We start from the raw sequence: 20932 nt of genomic DNA on the forward strand, positions 1-20932 counted from the left end.
CACAACGAATTGTGTTTACATTTGGGCAGTGTTATGAAAATCTTCCCACATCGTGACGTAGACATGTGGGGAAGTGTTTAAATGAGCCATTTTACGGGGGCGTGGCAGAGTCTTAAATTGTATAAAGAATATCTCTTTGGTTTTGAGACTTTAGTCTTTGCAACTTCAGGGATATTATCTATGCACAAACAGCTTGTAACACTCCAAAGAGAAAGGAAAACTTGAAATCGCATCATATGACCCCTTTAACAGCAAATTGTCAATTTTGGGTGAACTATTCATGGAACCATACTCATGTTATGTCCCCATTGGCCGAATACCTCAAGCGTGAGACGGAAATGTTACGCCCCTCACCGTATTGTGATGCCGTGTCCCGGGGGTAAGGAACCTTTATGTTTTAGAGTGCAGAATTGCAGAAATTAGAGGTTGAAAGTTGCAATATCTCAGATTAGTTGTGTGGTTTGTTTAAGAGTACTGCTATCATGTTAAACTAAAAACCAGAAAATCCAATCTGCAAACCCCAAAGCCCCAAGTTCAGGATCATCAAGTGATCATCTGCTTAAGGGTTGTAGTCTAGAACCCCCCCCCAATCAATAAAATAAATAGTCCCTTATCCGACATACTGTAACGAGTTTAATGCTACAGCACCTTTCAGATTCAGTGAGAGAAAGTGAGGGATCCTTCCATTAAGACGAGCTTTCTGTGGCTGTGAGTCTGTGACTCCCCTGTTGAGAGACATTCAATTATTAGCAGCCAAAACTAATTACTTTTAACTGCGGCCATCCACCAAGATTACAGCAGACAGGGGACAAAAGTGCTGAGTGTTAGTTAATGGGTGCCGTTAATCTCGGGTGAGAAAAGAGAGTCGGATCTTTAAGCAGGGAGAGCATTTATCTACCTTTAATTTTTGCTGTTGATATTTTATTATTTACTTGTCTTTCATATTTTCTTATTATATTTTATTAGAGGAGTTCTCATATATGTTGGACACTTATAGTTATGTTTTCTTTGCTATATGGTCCAACTCATTTATTGAAAATAAAAAAACTTTATTTCAAATATTCACTCGCCCTCAGGTCATCTAATATGTTGATAAGTTTGTTTGATCATCAGAAGAGATTTTAAGTCATTTAGCCTTATTTCAGTTGCTCACCAATGGATCCTCTGCAGTGAATGGGTGCCATCAGAATGAGAGTCCAAACAGCTGATAACATCATCACAATAATCCACAAGTAATCCACACCACTCATCCATCAGTTAATATCTTGTGAAGTGAAAGGCTGTGTGTATGTGTAAGAAGCAAATCTGCCATTAAGATGTTCTCAAATTTCAAATAAAGCCCTTTATCTAAAATATTGCTTTCTCCAGAGAAAAAGTCGTCTCGTCTGAATTTGGGGAGAAATATGCATAGATCAATGTTTACAGGTGAAAACAGATCTAAACAAATATGCGGGTGGATTTTGATGTGAGAGGACAAATGGATCAACATTTCTCTGAAGGAAGCATTATTATGGATTATGATCTTGTATTTTGGCCGAATATTTTGGTTTAAAGTTGCATCTTACAAAAACAAAGCTTTTCTCTTCACAAGACGTTAACTGATGGACTGGAGTGGTGTGAATCACTTGTGAATTATTGTGATATTTTTATCAGCTGTTTGGACTCATTCTGACGGCACCCATTCACTGCAGAGGATCCATTGGTGAGCAAGCATGTAATGCAAATGTATTCTTTTCCCATTACATTTACATTTAGTCATTTCACAGACGCTTTTATCCAAAGCGACTTACAAATTAGGACATTAGAAGCAATCAAAACCAACAAAGAGCAACAACATGCAAGTGCTATTACAAGTCTTGGTTAGGCTAACGCAGTACACGTAGAAAGGTTTTTGTTTGTTTTTGTTTTTGTTTAGTTTTTTGTTATAAGAAACAAGTAGATAGAATAGAAAAAAGAAAGCTAGTGTTAGGTTTACAAGAAAAGCTAGCAGTTAGAGAATAAATATGCAATTGATAGAGGGTCAAATGTGTGTGTTTTTTATAAATAAAAAGAACATTTTAAAATAAAATTAGAATAGAGAGTGCTAGAGTTAGAGGGTCAAATAAAGATGGAAGAGATGTGTTTTTAGCCGTTTCTTGAAAGTGGGTAAGGATTCAGCTGCTCGGATTGAGTTGGGCACGTCAATTTAGGTAAAGGGGTGCAGAGCCATTGGTGGTTCTGTAGGCAATCATTAATGCCTTGAATTTAATGCGAGCAGCTATTGGTAGCCAGTGCAAATTGATGAATAGAGGTGTTATGTGTATTCTTTTCGGCTCATTAAAGATTAATCTTGCACCGGCATTTTGGATTAATTGTAGAGGTTTGATGGAACTGGCTGGGAGACCTGCCAAGAGAGCATTGCAATAATCAAGTCTGGACAGAACAAGAGCCTGAACAAGGAGTTGTGGTGCATGTAACGAGAGAAAGGGCCTGATCTTCTTAATATTGTATAATGCAAATCTGCAGGACCGGGCAGTTTTAGCAATGTGGTCTGAGAAATTCAGCTTATCATCAATCAACTCCAAGGTTTCTGGCTGTTTTTGAAGAAGTTATGGTTGATGAGCCTAACTGGAAGGTGAAATTGTGATGAAGTGATGGGTTTGCTGAAACTATAAGCAGTTCTGTCTTAGCTAGGTTGAGTTGAAGGTGATGGTCCTTCATCCAGCAAGAAATGTCTGTTAGACACGCTGAGATGCGAGCAGCTATCGTCGGATCATCAGGATGGAATGAGAGGTAGAGTTGAGTGTCATCTGCATAGCAGTGATATGAAAAGCCATGTTTCTGAATGACAGAACTTAGTGATGCCATGAAGACAGAAAAAATAAGTGGTCCAAGAACTGACCCCTGAGGCACCCCAGTAGCTAGATGTTGCGACTTGGATACCTCACCTCTCCAAGATACCTTGAAGGACCTATCTGAGAGGTAAGACTCAAACCACTGGAGTGCGGTTCCTAAGATACCCTTTCTCAATAGGGTTGACAGGAGGATCTGGTGGTTGACCGTATCAAAAGCAGCAGACAGATATAGCAAGATAAGTAATGAAGACTTGGAAGCCGCTCTTGCAACGGCTTCAACAACTGAGAGCAAGGCAGTTTCCATCGAATGTCCACTTCTGAAGCCAGATTGGTTACTGTCCAGGAGGTTGTTCTGTGTGAGAAAGGCAGAGACTGGGTTGAACACAACTCGTTCAAGTGTTTTTGCAATAAAAGGTAGAAGGGAAACCGGTCTATAGTTCCCTAAAAGAGTTGATTTAAGAGTGGTTTTTTTAAGAAGTGGGGTTATACGAGCCGGTTTAAATATTGAGGGAAAAATTTAAATGTGAAGGGATGTGTTAACGATGTGAGTGAGTGCCAGTACAACTGCAGGAGAAATGGCTTGAAGGAGATGAGATGGAATAAAAAATTAAAGTGTCAGTTTATTTTTACAGCATTACATATCTGAACTGCAAACTGTAAAGGTCAGAGTCAAGTTCTTTTAACAAAAAGCATAACTTCACAGTCTCTCTCAAACCTTCCGCTTCAATTACCTTCAATCACACGGTAGGTCACTCTGAAAAGCCACTCGCTCTCCTCTTTGAGATGCGGTGCAAACTGATATTTTTCATCAGTGGATGCCAAGGAGGAAGATTGCACCTTTTTTGTAATATACTCCCTCGGGGCTTTTGGGTAGAACTGGTACACTGAGACTTTGGTCACCATTTGAAGAGCATTTCCTGTCGCTTCTGTTCAGTTTCGAGATGATCAAATCAGATCTGTTGGTTTTGAGATGTTACTGTTTGTTTCTCAGCATTTTGGTGGGAATTGCTTGCCAAATCAGAGCTATAATCTCTGTTTTTGTATTTCAAGACTTCAAACATTTAGTTGGTTGTGGTGCCGACTCTGACTGGATTCTGTGAATTTAGTGTCATCAATACCAATTAATTGAGTGTTTAGATGCTGGTGCTGGTTTCTGTCTGATTCCATCAAGCAGCGTCAATATATGCTAATGCAACAGGATGTTCAAAATGATTTTAATCATATGGACCATTTTTTAAATTATTTTCAATACCCATCTCATTCTCATATTTGCAACATGAATCAAAGTAGATATACTGCTTAAACAGTAAAGTATACATTAGGAGTTTAAAGGAAAAGTTCAATCAAAGATGAAAATTTGTAGAAAATGAACTTGTCCGCAGGCCATCCAAGATGTAGATGAGTTTGTTTTTTCATCAGAACAGATTTGGAGAAATTTAGCATTTTCTTGTAAAACATTCCAACAATCGTTGTTTTGCTTTGAAAAAAACTTTGAAAAAAATAGTTGACTGTACATTGAAAAAAAAAATAGTGCTAGTGAAAATTTGAGGAATAAAGACTGAAACAGTATTTTCTTGAAAAACGTTCTCCAATATTCTTTGTTTTTAACTTTGAAAAATATTTTTAGTTGACTATACACTGAAGAAAATTTGATGTAGAAACACTTTTTACTCTGAAATAATACAGAAACAGCAACACACTGAATTAAATGTAGAAAAAACAAAATTGTATTTTCTTTAAAAATGTATTCTAATAATCTGTTTAATTTACAACTTCAAAAAGTAGCCTAATTTTTAGCTGACTTGTGTATAATATATATGGTGAAAAATAAAATGTAACCAGACAAATATTACAAAATTAAGCAATTTATGACAATTATTATTAACTACATAATACGGGGGGAATTATGTTACATAAGACACTACATCTGCATGAAAATACTGGTAATTAATTTAGTTTTTATTTTTCCTTAAAAAAAAAAAAAAAAAAGATTTTCTTCTAACATTTTCCTGTTAAAAAAGTAATAACAATAAGTATAATAAACATATCAATGTATGCTACTATTACTATTATTACTACTCTATACTACTACTACTTTTTTTCTATTTCAAGTACAAAAAAATACATAAATCTTTGTATAAAGTTTCAGTGTTGACAAGGCTGTGAAAACTGCTGTCAGGAGAGCTCTAGATAACATATATCCTGCCTGATTTATCACCAAACCACTTCCTGTAGTCATCTGGGAGATCTGAGCTGACTGACAATGTGGGCTTTCCAGGAAAATCAGTTCCAGACCAGTTTGCATAGCTTAGCTTACTACAGAAATATTAATATGAAATATATTTCAGCACCTATGACACATAAGCAATCCCAGACGCCAAAAAGCAGATCTCAAATAAAGGAAGAGAGCTTTGTTTTCTCCATTCTGGTGGTAAAGTGGCATATTAAGTGAATCCCGTATAATTTATGCCAACAGTTTGTATCTACAGTGTGTTTGTTATGAAACGCCTGTCTGACAAACAAGATGAAAATGAAATACCACAGGAAAGATGAATCTAGCATTGCATACTGACAGTTGCTAATTGCCTAATTAGTCAACAGAATGAAATTGGGCTGTTAGTATCAAACAACCACACTCTTCACTGAGGGCATATTTTGCAGATACCGACAGAGTCGAATAACAAACTCTTCAAAAACCAAATCTGCTGCTTAATAAAGAAATAAAACCACTCTGGGAGCAGGTTGTTCTTAATTTGATTGCAAACAAGTAGCATGAAAACACAGGTCCCACTTTACATAATTCAGTAGTGAAAACAAGTTACAAAAAGCTACTGCCAAAGCACTGTCATTTGTGACGTAGAAAAACATATATAACTTGTTAAATAACAAATACAGGTCTTTTTTTACCAAAATCTAATAAAAACTTATATCTTGCATAAATGAAATAAAGCATATTTTTAAAAAATAATAATAATAATGTTGTTAATAGGATTTGCATTAGGATTGACATAATTTCTCTGAAAATTAAGTGAAATAAAAATTCTCCTGATTTTCAACTGCATAAATGCACAAAAAATTTATAATAATAAATTAATATATTAATACATTTAATAGACAGACAGACAGATGTTTTGGTTGTTGTTGTTTTTTTTTTCATTTAAATTTTTGTTAGTTTGAGTAATTTTGTTTTTGTCATTTTATTGCTTTTTGCAATGTCTAGTTAATGCTATTTCTAGTAAATTTAGAAATTATAGGAATAATTGAATAATAGGTTTTAATACATCAGGTTAAATTAAATATAAATAAGAAATGCTTCACGGTAAAAAATAAATACATAAATAAATAAAACAAAGATTACTAGAACACCCTACCAAAACATAAATCAATAAATACCTATGCATTCAAAAATATAATTTATTTAGTGCTGTCAAACAATTAATCGCATCCAAAATAAAAGTTTTTGTTTACATGACATATGAATGTATTGTTTATATTTTAAGCAGTTCAAAATATTTAGACAGGCAGCAACTAATTTTCTGAGCAGAAAATTCTCATCCAACACCCGCACCATCAGCACTGGAGTTCCTCAGGGCTGCGTACTCTCCCCACTGCTCTTCTCCCTCTACACCAACGACTGCACCTCTAAAGACCCCTCTGTCAAGCTCCAAGTTTGCAAACGACACCACACTGATCGGCCTTATCCAGGACGGTGACGAGTCTGCCTACAGACAGGAGGTTAAGGAGCTGGCTGTATGGTGCAGTCTTAACAACCTGGAGCTTAACACGCTCAAAACTGTGGAGATGATCGTGGACTTCAGGAGAAACCCCACTGCTTTCCCCCCACTCACCATCATGAACAGTACTGTGACTGTAGTTGAGTCATTCAGATTTCAGATCAACACTATTATACATTATTTATTCACCACACAGTTATTTTTTTCATTTCAAATTTGCAGATATGAGACCTGTACACACATAACTGTCTATATTATATATTGTGTTTTTGCTATTTTGTACATTGCTTCTGCCTTTTTAAGGTTTTGGTTTTAGCCATAATAACCCTGCCTGGACATGAGATTCATCAATAATCTACACAATAAGACACGTTGCACAATCAGAACAGAACAAAAAGCCACAGTGTTTTGATCATATCAAATATAAACTGCGCGTTCCCCATCAGAATGCAGGAGGTGATTCTGCTATCTCAGATCTGAGATGGCTGTTATAAGTGCTGGCCGACAGGCTCCTCTGGAGACTCAGGGTGAAAGTCACCTTTACATGCTGATCTCCATCCAGCGTCTCCTATAATCAAACCCTAACAAGAGGACTTCACAGGGAACTGAGCTGAAAGACAAGAGAACTACAACACTCTCTAACAGGCTAGATGTGAAACGCTGGAAAATATTCCCACGGCAGAAGCAAATTTGACACAAGCGAGTCACATGAAAAACATGTAAAAAAAAAAATGATCACAGAATGATAAAATCTCCAAATAATCACCATCACTGCAAGAGATGTTATGTATTTATGCATTTATTTTTAATACACTAATGATCTAGAAGTTTGGAATAATTAAGATGCTTTGAAAAAAGTATTTTATGCTCACTAAGGTCACATTTATTTGATAAAAATACAGTAAAAACTGTAAAATTCTTAAATATTATCACAATTTAAAATGGGCCTAAGTTTTCTATTTGATAATCATAAAATGTCATTTATTCCTGGGATCAAAGCTGAATTTTCAGCATCATTACTCCAGTCTTCAGTGTAACAGGATCCTTCAGAAATCATTCTAATATGCTGATTTGCTGGAAAAAAAAAACATTTCTGATTATTATCAATGTTGAAAACAGTTGTGCTGCTTAATATTTTGTGTAAACTGCGATACCATCCAGAAGGTGAGTTTAAAAAACAACATTAAATTGATCCAAAGTGATATTAAAGACATTTATAATGTAACCAAACAGTTTATTTCAAATAAATGATGTTCTTTTGAATTTTCTATTAATCAAACAATCCTGAAAAAAGTATTATGATTTCAACACGATATTAAGCAGCAAAATAACAATTGAGTACCAATAAACACTGAAAACTTGAGTTATGATGCTGCAAATTCAGCTTTACATCACCTACATTTTAACATATAGGCCTAGTTCTTTTAAATTGTAATAATATTTGACAATTTTATGCAGTGCTGCATTTATTAAATCAAATAAATACAGCATTACATAAAAGCATAAAAGACTTATTTTAAAAACATAAAAAAATCAGTATTGTCAAATATAACAATACAAATGTAATTATGCATTCTAATATTTACCAACAAACACACTCCAAATGGCTTGCTGACTTTACCAAATGACAAAAAAACACACTGTCAAATTAAAAACAAGTGTGGATTTCTAACCGTGAAGCAGCTGGACAAAAAGCAGCCTTTGCTTCTAATGCAAATCCCTAAACACTTTTCAAAGCACGCGGCACCTGTGGAGACTTGTGTATGTAAAACATCATTCCCCGAGGCTTCGCACGCTGTAGATTAACCGCTTCTTACTGTGATTTCAACCAGCTAACGTATTCTGAGCCACTCCTGATACACCTGCGGTTGGCGAAACATTAACTAGTCATTTCAAGTGTCCTTTTATGACTGTATCCCTTCTTGTGCTTCCAAGTGTAAGTGTTCAGACCAGGATGGTGTCAGTTTGCTCCCGGCAGAGATGAAAATGTTTGTTCTGTAAGCCTGAGGGCACTTGTTCTCAACTGGGCAGAATAAAAAAAAAACAACGAAAGCACTTGGAGTGCTGGTCTACAAAACACACTGCTCACCAGAAGCTTCCAGGTGGATTTCAAATCCATGTGGACCTACGACTGAGAGTGGTTAATGAGTAAAGACTTGAGAAGAAGGCTGGAGTTTCCTTTCAGATGGTCTTTATCATAGACTGTAAAAAAAAAGATGGACGACGCGTCTCCACTTCCTTCCACTATAGAAAAGTGAAGCCAAAGCATCTCAGTATGGCCGTTGCCATCTTGAGTAAATGACGTAACTTGCAGCCAGAGTCTGTGCAGTAGAGATTTGTTTGCAGCCAGAGTCTGCGCAGTAGAGATTTGTTTGCAGCCAGAGTCTGCACAGTAGAGATTTGTTTGCAGCCAGAGTCTGCACAGTAGAGATTTGTTTGCAGCCAGAGTCTGCGCAGTAGAGATTTGTTTGCAGCCAGAGTCTGCACAGTAGAGATTTGTTTGCAGCCAGAGTCTGCACAGTAGAGATTTGTTTGCAGTCAGAGTCTGCGCTGTAGAGATTCGTTTGGAGCCAGAGCCTGCGCTGTAGAGATTCGTTTGGAGCCAGAGTCTGCGCAGTAGAGATTCGTTTGCAGCCAGAGTCTGCGCAGTAGAGATTCGTTTGGAGCTAGAGCCAGAGTCTGCGCTGTAGAGATTCGTTTGGAGCCAGAGTCTGCGCAGTAGAGATTCGTTTGCAGCCAGAGTCTGCGCAGTAGAGATTCGTTTGGAGCTAGAGCCAGAGTCTGCGCTGTAGAGATTCGTTTGGAGCCAGAGTCTTCACCATATAGATTCGTTTGGAGCCAGAGTCTGCGCAGTATAGATTCGTTTGGAGCCAGAGTCTGCACAGTATAGATTCGTTTAGAGCCAGAGTCTTCACCGTATAGATTCGTTTAGAGCCAGAGTCTGCACAGTAGAGATTTGTTTGGAGCCAGAGTCTGCACCGTAGAGATTCGTTTGGAGCCAGAGTCTGCGCAGTAGAGATTCGTTTGGAGCCAGAGTCTGCGCAGTAGAGATTCGTTTGGAGCCAGAGTCTGCACAGTAGAGATTTGTTTGGAGCCAGAGTCTGCGCAGTAGAGATTTGTTTGGAGCCAGAGTCTGCGCAGTGGAGATTCGTTTGGAGCCAGAGTCTGCGCAGTAGAGATTTGTTTGGAGCCAGAGTCTGCGCAGTAGAGATTCGTTTGGAGCCAGAGTCTGCACAGTAGAGATTTGTTTGGAGCTAGAGCCAGAGTCTGCGCAGTAGAGATTTGTTTGGAGCCAGAGTCTGCGCAGTAGAGATTTGTTTGGAGCCAGAGTCTGCGCAGTAGAGATTTGTTTGGAGCCAGAGTCTGCGCAGTAGAGATTTGTTTGGAGCCAGAGTCTGCACAGTAGAGATTTGTTTGGGGCCAGAGTCTGCGCAGTAGAGATTCGTTTGGAGCCAGAGTCTGCGCAGTAGGGATTTGTTTGGAGCCAGAGTCTGCACAGTAGAGATTCATTTAGAGCTAGAGTCTGCACCGTATAGATTCGTTTGGAGCCAGAGTTTGCAAAGTAGAGATTCGTTTGGAGCCAGAGTCTACGCAGTAGTATCGTAAGGTGGAGTCGCGGAATCAAACACCCGCCCAAACTTCCGCAGACCCAATCAACCATAACGACACGCCCCGTTTTTATGGCATCAAATTACTAGCTAAAATGAAACTTATCACAAAAGCGAACAATTGAACATATATCAGCGTGATAACAACTACCTTAAATGACCAAAACCATATTTCAGAAAATTGTATTGGAAGTGTAATTTATTTGTTTATTTTGACCCAAATCCCATTTGTTCACATGGAGAGGGCGGGGTTTATGACCTGTACTACAGCCAGCAATCAGGGGGTGATCAAAGAGCCTGCAGCTGTACTTTTCAGGACGTGTGAGGCACACCCAGTCTTTATATAGGGAGCCGTTCAGTCAAAAATGAAAATTCATACTTTATTCGTCCTCATGCCATTCCTAACCTGTATAACTTTGTGTCTTCCATATAAGACAGAAAGGAGAAATTCGTAAGATGTGCTTTGTGCTTTTTTCCATGCGATTGCAATAAATGGAGCTTTTTAAGTATGTATGTGCAATAAAAACATAGACTATGATAATATCAGAATTGTTGTTTAGACAATGTAGAAGCTGACATTATCCAGTTAGTAACTTACTTTGCAAAAAACAAGCCTTCAGAGTCCAGACTTTCGATGTGTGATGTGGTCTAGTTGAATGACCCCAAAATTCAATATACTTGAGCAAAAGTGTATGAGTTTTTGTTGTCTTATATTTCTAGATGATATAGTTAAGCAATATTATATACAGTAAGCAAGCACACTGTTTTTTCTCAAATATCAGCACAATTGCAAATCTGATTTTATACAACAGTTCAATAAGCTAGAAGTTATTGTGAGTTTTATTTTAGGCACACTATTGTCTCTATTTTGGCAATGAAAATAGTTTCATATCAATGGCAGAACTGTTGTGCAGCTCTGAGAAACACACTGTCGTTTCTAAATGAATCAGCATTTTGAACGAATCAATGATTCATTGATCCATTCATGTAGATAGTCACACTTGCTTTATTTCTGAATGACTCAACTGTTCACAAAAATTTGCTGAATAAAAAACTTGCCAATTAAGACAATAATTAAGACAACATTTCAATATTCTAAATATTATTTTTAAATCATGGGATTTTTAGTGACCACAGAGAGTCAGGACCTCGGTTTAACGTCTCATCCGAAAGACGGTGCTTTTTGACAGCATAGTGTCCCCGTCACTATATTGGGGCGTTAGGACCCACACAGACCGCAGGGTGAGCACCCCCTGCTGGCCTCACTAACACCTCTTCCAACACCACTGATTTAACAATGGCATCCTTCAGATGGGTGTGCAGAGCTGTAGGTGCTACACACAGTCAAAAACAGACACAACATTTATCTGTTATCTTTAGTTATTCTGGTGTTTAGGAACAAACGTATCTATTATACTTTTTCATTACCTTTCCACAATTGACTGGGCCACATTTCTGGACACCCAAATAATCATTAATGTGTTCAAATGTGTTCATCTGTATGTCAGAAATGTGTGGAAGTTCAGAACAGTGTTATTTTAGTATCACTTAGTAATTTTGTTGTGTGTTTTATCATTATTTATTTATTAGTATTATTATTTTTAGGCCTATTTTTTATATATATGTTTTAGTTTTAGCTATAGTATATCAAGGTAAAGTACATGAAGAATGAGAAACGTTTTGTTGGAAAATAGCTGAAAAAAGCTCATTTTTATATTTTATTTCAGTTCCCGTTTATTTTATTTCAACAGAAATCATTTTTTATGGTTTTAGTTTTAATAAGCTATAATACCCTGGAATGCTCTTTTTAGACTTTTTAGAAGTTACGGTATGATCAATCAACTCCACTGTAGAAGATCAATGAAAATCAGATGCCTCGTGACACGACCCCTTTTGACCTTTAGTGCTCAGTCGGGCTAAACAAGTCTGATCTGATTCATTTTCATTTTAGTAGTGCCTCTCAAATCATGGTTTGTCAGCCAATCACATTTTCTGATATGTATGACAAGACTGCCATTTGGAAACCACTTGTATCCAAAACACAAACACACTAATCTGGTGCCTTAGACCTCCAGGCAATGGAAGAAGTACTGATGAGTCATTTTTGAATTTCCACTGGTTTTCCAGTGGATTTTTCGACATCCAGCTGTATTTATGTTTAAAGAATGCCTTGAGCCCACAATATCTGTTGGCTATGATACAATGGAAAGAATCCCACCTGCAACAGGCACATTAAAATGATGATGTCCCGTTGTTTGCTCTGCAGAGTCACATTAAAACCAAGGCAAATGAGTCCAATTTAAAGTACCAAGTGCAACTAATTTTGAAAAATTTGATTCTACCGCAGTGTAACCCCCAAATGCTGCAGAACAAATGAAATATTCTCATGTTTTCCCAATCAGCAGATCTACACATCACTGCACTTCACGCCTCAAAGTCTTTTTGCAACATCCCACTACAAACAGTTGAGAATTAGTTTGACTGCGTTCAAAGAGGTACTGAAACTCTGAAGATAAAGGCTGGCCCTGTAGACCTCAGACCAAACCGCATATTTCATTTAAGGCGAATGAAAACAAGGCCGTCACAAATGGAAGCATTATATGTTCAATAGATATGTTTTTTTGCCGGTTTCAAGGTTTCAACTATGGACTGTAAAAATTAGATGTTTTTTAGGAGCCTAACAGAGTATGACAGACTGCACAGACTTCTTTAAATTTAAATCTGGGTCAATGACAAATAAGAGTTACAACACGAACAAAAGCAAAAATCTTTGCATTGGTGTGGTTGTGAGAACTTTCGGTAACACTTTACAGTAAAATTCCATTTGTTAACATTAGTTAACTGCATTAGGCAACAAACTAACAACAAAAATTATTCTAAAAAATGTATTAATCTTAGCTAATATTGATTCTAACATTTACTAACACATTAAAATCTAAAATTGTTTCTTTTAATGTTAACAGTTGTATTTTTATTAACTAACATTAAGAAAGATTATTAAATACTGTAACAAATGTATTGTTCATTGTTAATGCATTAAATATAGCTGACAAATGGAACCTTATTGTAAAGATTTTTGAATTTTTTTCAACAAAAGTTTCAATTTAAAAACTTAAATTTAATATTTTTTTACTAATTTTATGTAATTGTACTTACTATTGTACTATTTGCCGATTTCAACCAAAATAACCTTGTAATGTCAGAAAAAGGTCAAATTATCTGATATTTTAAGAAATTTATTGAGCTTGATACAGTCATGATGATCTGCAGGTCTCTATATATTTGAACTTTATTTTTAACTTTTAATAAATTACAGAAACATTACAGCAAATGACTGTTGTACTTACTAAAAGAAAATATCTTTCTTGAATTTTCTTTAAAAAAACGAACTTTGTCGGATTTTTTTCTTCACATACACTTGAAAAAATGGTGTAGGATTTTCTCAGAAATTGCTAATAAATTTCACAAATAATTACAAAGAAACAACAAGCTGGCATGAAATTAAGTAGAATTTGTTTTTTTAATTCTACACCAATTATCTTTCTTTTTTTTATTTTTGAAAATCATTTTTATACAGTGTAGCATAGTTGCAAGATATTTTTGCACCCTCATAAAATATCAAAATTACATTTAATTCAGAAAATACAAACATATCACATTTCATATAAGAGATGCATTCAAATCACTGTCATTCACACTCATGAACTGCATTTTTAAATACATTTTCAGACCACAAGTCCAAGTCCGGCATTTGGGACAGGGGCCGAATTTTCAGTTCCACTTGTACAGTGAATGCAACCTTGTTCCTGCTCAGTAACCAAATCTTTTCTTGGTACCGCTATGACAAAGCATGAGTGTGATTGACTGCTCCCATCACTTCCTTTTCTTGTCATCGCTTGCCAACGTGGGTGCTTAGAGCAAACTGTTAAGGTGACCTTTGCACACACAACCACAATAAAAGCCCACTCGAGCAGCTTCAGGCCTTTGATGATCGATTGTAATCCAGCTTTACCAGATGGATCGCTTACAGTAAAGTAACACCAACTTCAATGTGAAGCATCTCTCAGCCAGGACACTGAAATATGATACGCTATGAGAGCGAGAGAGGAAGAATGCACATGTGTCACTGATAAAGCTAAGCAAGCCTTGTGCTTTAATGCATTGTGACAAAATATCTTCAAAATAGAATGTTTTATCTATACAATGAAAGTCAATGAGGTTCAAATATCTCTGAGCTGACGAGTCTTGAATAAGCTATCAACCAATGTCGATGTCTTCTGTCTCCACACATGCGATAGTCTTGGGATGAAATACATTTCTATTTTCAGTATTCATACTATAATCAATTCAGTTACATGAATTAATCAAAACAGTTACACTATTACATAAAACAAGGTAACTTGTAATCTGTAACCGATTACATTTCAACACAACATACTCATACATACGGTTTTAATCTGTGTACACTTTTTAATTTCTAAATGTATACTTGAACACTTGATGCTGAGTGATTTTTATGTTCAAAAACTCACCTTCTTTGTATTATAATTTTTTTACTGACTGAAATATTAACTTAAACATTGCTTCAAGTTATACAGTAAAATTCAATCAATTCAAAATTCTAAATTCAAATTCAGAATTCAAATTCAGAATTCAAAAAATTAAAGTTACAATACTCCACGACCATTTTTGTTACATTTTGTTCTAAATATTCATTTGTTAAAATGAATATTTAACTTTTCAAATAAACAAGCATGTTTAATAGTATTTACGAAAGCCGTTTCTCCCACAGAATCAGAATTTTTTTAAAAAGTAATTGCGACTTTTTAATTTCAATTCTGAATTTTTTTCACAATTTCGAGGGACAAGACACAAATTGTGAGATATAAACTCGCAACTGAAAGATAAAAATAAGTTAAAATTACATATTCAACCGCAAAAAAAAAAAAGGAATTGTGAGATATATAGAATGAGTTTATATCTCGCAACTCCGACTCGCAACTTTTTTTTTTTTTTTTTTTTTTTATTGCAATCCTGAATTTTTAGTTTTTCTGCAAGTAACAAAGTGCGAGTTATGGGATAGAAACTCAAAATTGTTCAAGTATACATGTAGAAATTAAACAAGATTCCCTAATTTGTACTGCTGTTAAAAATTGGTATAAACGATCATGGTACTTCAATGTCAAAAAAGTAGCGTTTGTTGCAAGTTCTTCAAATAAAACAAAGCACACCTACATGATGACAGCAGCAAGACGTCTTACGTCTCATACATGGTGTCCATTCTAAGCTGAAGATGAATTTCTAACAGTCATAGCACACAAAATCCAGGTTACTCACTATTGCACTTGTAACCAATATTTAAAGAAAGAAAAATGACTTAGTAGTTTATGCGTCATTGATTAATAAAGGCAAACAGGCATCCCACAGGTGAAGTAATTCATGCTCAGTTTCCCTATTAACAAAGGAAACGGTAAAAAGGAAATTACAGCAAAACCATACTGTGTATCTGCGCAGTTTGAATCCATTAATGTCATTAACCATAATAAAAATAGGCATGTCACTTATCAAATATTCCCTGCCGTAAAACAGTCATTCATTAATATAACGTTACTGTAGATTTTCCTGTTAAGCATTACAAAGTGCTGCATGCAAGACGTGTTTTCATAGTAAAAAAAAGACCTTTTCAGTGAATGTAAAATGACACTTCAATTATACATCAACGCAATTAACTCTGATTTTATGACCTTAACAGCCGTCATGCTTTAGTACGGCCAGATTATGGTGGGAAATGGCTGCTTTCCATTCACACACACACACAGCCGTATCATATGACCTTTCCCAAAAGCCCTTTCTGTGCCTGTAACCAAGATGCCAATCTCAACCCACTCCTTCTCAGTTCACTTGTGTGTATTTCTCACACCCTTTCATTCAGCATTCACAGGGGTCCCGGTTAGAGGTTGAACACCGATGCCATTCCCTTGGATTTCTAAACATAGCAACCTAAAGCAAAAAAAACTCATTTTAAAAAGGCTTCCTTTGTATTAACAAACACTGTACTCAGGCTATTTCCACTATTCAGTTCTTCATGTTCCTAAGCTCTACATTTTTTATTACCATTAAAGCTACAGTATGTTTTTTTGTTAAAACACTTTAATATACAGACTAAGACAGGTTAGGTAGCCATTAGACTAAGCCATTAGTAGGCTAATTTCCCAAAATAGCATTGACTCAGCACTGAATCAACCGGTTTTTTTCGACCAATAGCAGATCGGGGTGTGAACTGGTCTCTTTAGTTAGGCAAAAATGACACCCATTCATTTAAAATAGGAGTAAATTTAAATAAATTCATTATTTTAGTTTCAGGGGTTCGTCCATGTGTCACAAGGCTTCTAAAAATGCAATTTATTGTGAAATAGCCAACCGGTTTCTTCATTTTCTTCTTCCTCTGATTGAAATGTTTACAGTTAAATCATGTTTTCTCAGAAATATTGTTTTAATTGATCGTCAAATGTTGTTTCTTTGTCCTCAATTTCACTTTGCAAACTTTTTTGTCTTTTGTAATATCCCTTTACGTTAAACAGTTTCTTTATTGACATCATCACCCAGGAACTGACATCATCTTTGGCGGGAAAACAGCAGCACAGAAATAAGAAAATACAGGTTTTTTGGTTGCCCTATATCCAAATATCCAGTGTTAATTATGTAGAACTGATCTACTGTTGGTATTTATTTGTATATAATCCCTTAGAAATGTTGTTTTTGTAATTGCTTTTTGAGCATTAATAAATAAAACATAGAAAAGAGAAAACATAATTCAGCTTAATTTTTAAAAAATGATCACGTTAGATGCAACAACAGAAATTTCTGTTATAAAAGATGCTCAAAAATATATCTTAATTAACTTCCTGACCTCATGCAAGCTAACTCAAAATCCCACACTGAGCAATGGCTAACTCTAACTTTTTATTTCCATCCTGTTAATGTCCTTGCCATCATGTAAATAGGTTATAATTAATGATGTTTAAGTGCCTGAGCTTGACCAGAGTATATATTTGCAAGTCTAATATATGCTTTCATAGCAATAACTCTACAAAGTTCCACCCAAGCACATTCATTTTTAAAAACTTACACAGTTCAAAAGGTACTGCATAACATGAATGACCCGCCTGCTACTTCGACACATTCCTTCACACTTGGTTGCTTAAAAAGACCCTTGTTCACAGCAACCTATCACAGCTGGTGCATGGCTACATCTTGACCCAGTCCTACAGAGCCTGTAATTGGGAATAAGGTGACCATTTTGAGTCCTCGGGCGAAAATAAATCAGCCTATTTGTGCAAACACGCACAGCCAACATCTCTGATTAAAATGTCAGTAACGGCACTCGGCGAGCCCCACAGTCTTTTTAATTTCACCGTAGATGGCTTGGTGCGGTGCCACGTTATTTTCCAGACATCTTCTTTGTGCTAATGCAGGATTTGCATGGCCTTTTCACACTTGAGTGATTCCAGTGCTCTTCTCCTTCGTGAGTGATTTGGTGGCCTACTCAAAGACTGGAGCGGCCAGACAGAGACTGGAGTTCCTGGGTTACGATTGAGGTCAGTTTGGGGCAGCAAGGGAGATATGCCAAACCACACAGAGCTTTTAGTAGCTGTTAATGAGAAAGGAGATCCTCTTCTAGAGTGTCCGACACAAAAAAAGTTGTTGTCAGATGGGCTCTAGGGGTCGGACACTGTGTTAGCACACTAGTGCTTTTAATATAAGCTTTAAGGTGCTGTCAAATTACTAACATTTCACTGAAAAAGCCTATTGTATATTGTCAATAGTGTAGCAATGTATGAAGCACAACTCACACAGAAGTCAAACCAAGAAGTTGTCTGTTGGTCAACACACCAAATTCATGTGAACAACTGAAAATTTAGCTAAATTTGCTTGGGGAAATGTTCCAACCTCAAGTGAAATTACCATCACATGGATTCCTGTTAAAATGACTGAATTTTGGCTACAGCAAGTACAGTGAACAAGGGTAAATCTACCATACGTTTAGGCCTATTCTTTAATATATAGACCTGTAGCTGATGTCATTTTGGTAAATTTGGAAGCTTTGGTGAAAACTTGAACACTTTCAGGGGAATCTTTCACACTCATGCACAATTCACAATCACATGGACTTCTATTAAAATAATTGAATCTCAGCTGTGAAAATTCAGCAAACAACAGGAAATGTTACTGCACTTTTCCTCTTAATATACAGACTTGAAGCTGATGTCATTTTACTGAAGGTAGGCCTACATTTTAGTACATTTGGAGGTTTGAACACTGCCTTCATAAAGGCCAGGAGGCTTTCTACTCCTAAGCTGAGGTCAGATGGCTGTGTTCTACTGATATTCTTTTCTATTTTAAATTTTGATGCTTTTTTTGAAATTTTAACAATCCCTCTTTCACAATGGCATGCAAACATTTTAAAGCATAATCTGTTGACTGAGGTCAGATGTATTATTTTGGCAGACCCTATTTTTTTTCCAATCAAAACACTCACACGTTAACAAACTGTGTTGATGGACTGTCCACAAACCAGAGCAGAATACAAATATGGGAAGCACACTTTGGATTCAAGTATTACAACTCTGGCCAATAACTAATGGATAATAAAACAAGAAATAAAATTTAATTTTATTGGCAACTGGCAAACCACCCAACAATTACCCAGAACACCCTAGGAACTGCATAGCAACACACTAAAAAGCAGAACTCTAGCATTGTAGCTGCAATAATTTACATACTACACTCTCAGAACAAATGTTAAAAAAAGGTGCTGACATGTCTTTAGTGTTCAATAAGGCACATGTACAGCTTTTGTACTTTTGTATGGCACTATTCACTTAAACTGCACACTATGTAATCTAGTTTATGACATTTAGACAGCTATTTTGTCATCTAGCATCAGATTTAAAGCTGCAGGAAGTTTCTGTTTTTTTGTTTGTTTTTGTTTTTTTCAATTGTTCACTGCCCACTTTGTTACAAAAATAAATTCAAGGTCTTGCCACACAGCTACCAATATAATATCACAATGAGCAATTTTCATGACTGTGTGTGTGTGTGTGTGTGTGTGTGTGTGTGTGTGTGTGTGTGTGTGTGTGAATCTGTTTTGCAGAGGTTAAGGAGATTCTCACAAGCACATGGCTTCTGCAAACACACTTCTGCTTAATCATAAAGCCAAGCATCATCATAGCAGACTAAGCTCTAATGCTCATCTGAACATGTCTGCTGATGTTGTCCATATTTGCATAATTTTAGCACCTTCTAATGAAACCAATTTAATGTCAACTTAATTTCATTCAAAATACAATATTTCAGCTTTCTGTGCAAAATGACAATGCATTCGATTCTAAAGCATTCAAAAAGCTGATAATACTAATGTTACTCTCCTAAAATGCCCATTTTCATCTGCCAACTATTAAAATGTGCTGGACGCTGATGTTGAAACTGGTGCCCAAGTTAATTAAAGTTAATAATGAAATTGATCATTCAGAAGTTCCTATTCATCTTGCTTTCATTCTGAACCTCTGCTTCATTTCTCCTCATCGCTGAAAAAGTCCACCAGAAAAAAAAAATATTACTTTCACATATAATCTAAAAACCAAGCACAGCTTACCTTTTCCATAGTTGAAGTGAAGTTTGATGGATTTGCCCTGGTTGATGTGCAGGTACGTAAACCACACGGCAAAAGTGAGCAGCACCAGCAGCAGCAGAAGTTTGAACTGCTTTCGTATTTTCTTCACAGGGAATCGCAGCATTTTCGCAGCTGCAGCATTATCAGCAGCAGCAGCAGCAAAAAAGAAAGTGTCAGCCGCTCCTCAGTCTGGTGCTTCAGAGAACCAGTCCTGATGTCACAAAGTCATATTTGCAGCAGCATCAGGTTCGGTTTGCCGCAACTAAACTGGTATCACAATCTCATCTTCGCAACAGCAGCAGAATGAAAGTGTCAGCTGCTTCTCAGTTCGCCGCGCTTAAATTTGTCGCGTCACAATGTCATATTTCTCCAGACGGCACCAGAATCAGTCTTGTTTTGCTAAAAGTTAAGACTCCTTATGTCACAAAGTCATATGTCAGCTGCTTCTCGGTTTGGCACGGTTCACAAAAAGATGTTGCAATGTCACATTACAGCAGCAGAAAAAAGTCAGCTGCTTCTCTCTTTAAAGACAATGCCATTTCATCAATGCGTTTCTTACTATTCTAACTCTATAAAAGGATCAAACGTGACTTCAAATGGACTTCATTTAAGTCTCATTTAGCACAAACAAGTTTTAAAAACAGGTAGAGATGAAGAATAGTCCCGTAAAAGGTTTGATTGTAGGCAAACAGGCAAAGAAAAGAGCAGTGGGATGTTAATCTTGTGAAAGCCGCTCTAACAGCAGTCCAGCCACTTCAGAGAGGATCATCCTCTGGATTTAAAGCTTTCGCTCAAATCACCAACTTTTTAACATTGCGGTTTCGCATTTAATTAACAATAAACAACGCAATCTAACTGTAGAACCTCAATTGTGAAGCTGCTCCTTTTTGGGATGAGGCGCAAAGTGCTTTTTTTAGATTTGGTGATATTTTAAACAGCCATGTTAGCAATAAAACCACTCAATTAACAAATGCAATATTTAGCATTAAACCACAATAACGTCCATATTATGCATTGTAAATTTGTTGTCATTAATTTAACTTAAATTTCTACTCATTTTCTTTGAGTAGCTAATTCTCTTTG

At 36.3% G+C, this 20932-nt stretch overlaps 1 protein-coding gene across 1 annotated transcript in view; it reads right to left on the bottom strand.

The window, feature by feature from the left end:
- The window catches only part of LOC306866904 (N-acetyl-beta-glucosaminyl-glycoprotein 4-beta-N-acetylgalactosaminyltransferase 1-like), a gene marked incomplete at its 5' end in the record, with an annotated part of 174833 nt that extends 154860 nt beyond the window's left edge, over nucleotides 1-19973 (bottom strand). Inside the window, one exon of the mRNA XM_079412335.1 lies at nucleotides 19832-19973. Coding sequence (XP_079268461.1) covers nucleotides 19832-19973 — 142 coding nt within the window. The remainder of the gene's footprint in view (nucleotides 1-19831) is intronic.
- Nucleotides 19974-20932: the final 959 nt, after the last annotated feature.

The sequence above is a fragment of the Barbus barbus genome, assembly GCF_936440315.1.
Source record: "Barbus barbus genome assembly, chromosome: 48".
NCBI classification, from domain to species: Eukaryota; Metazoa; Chordata; class Actinopteri; order Cypriniformes; family Cyprinidae; genus Barbus; species Barbus barbus.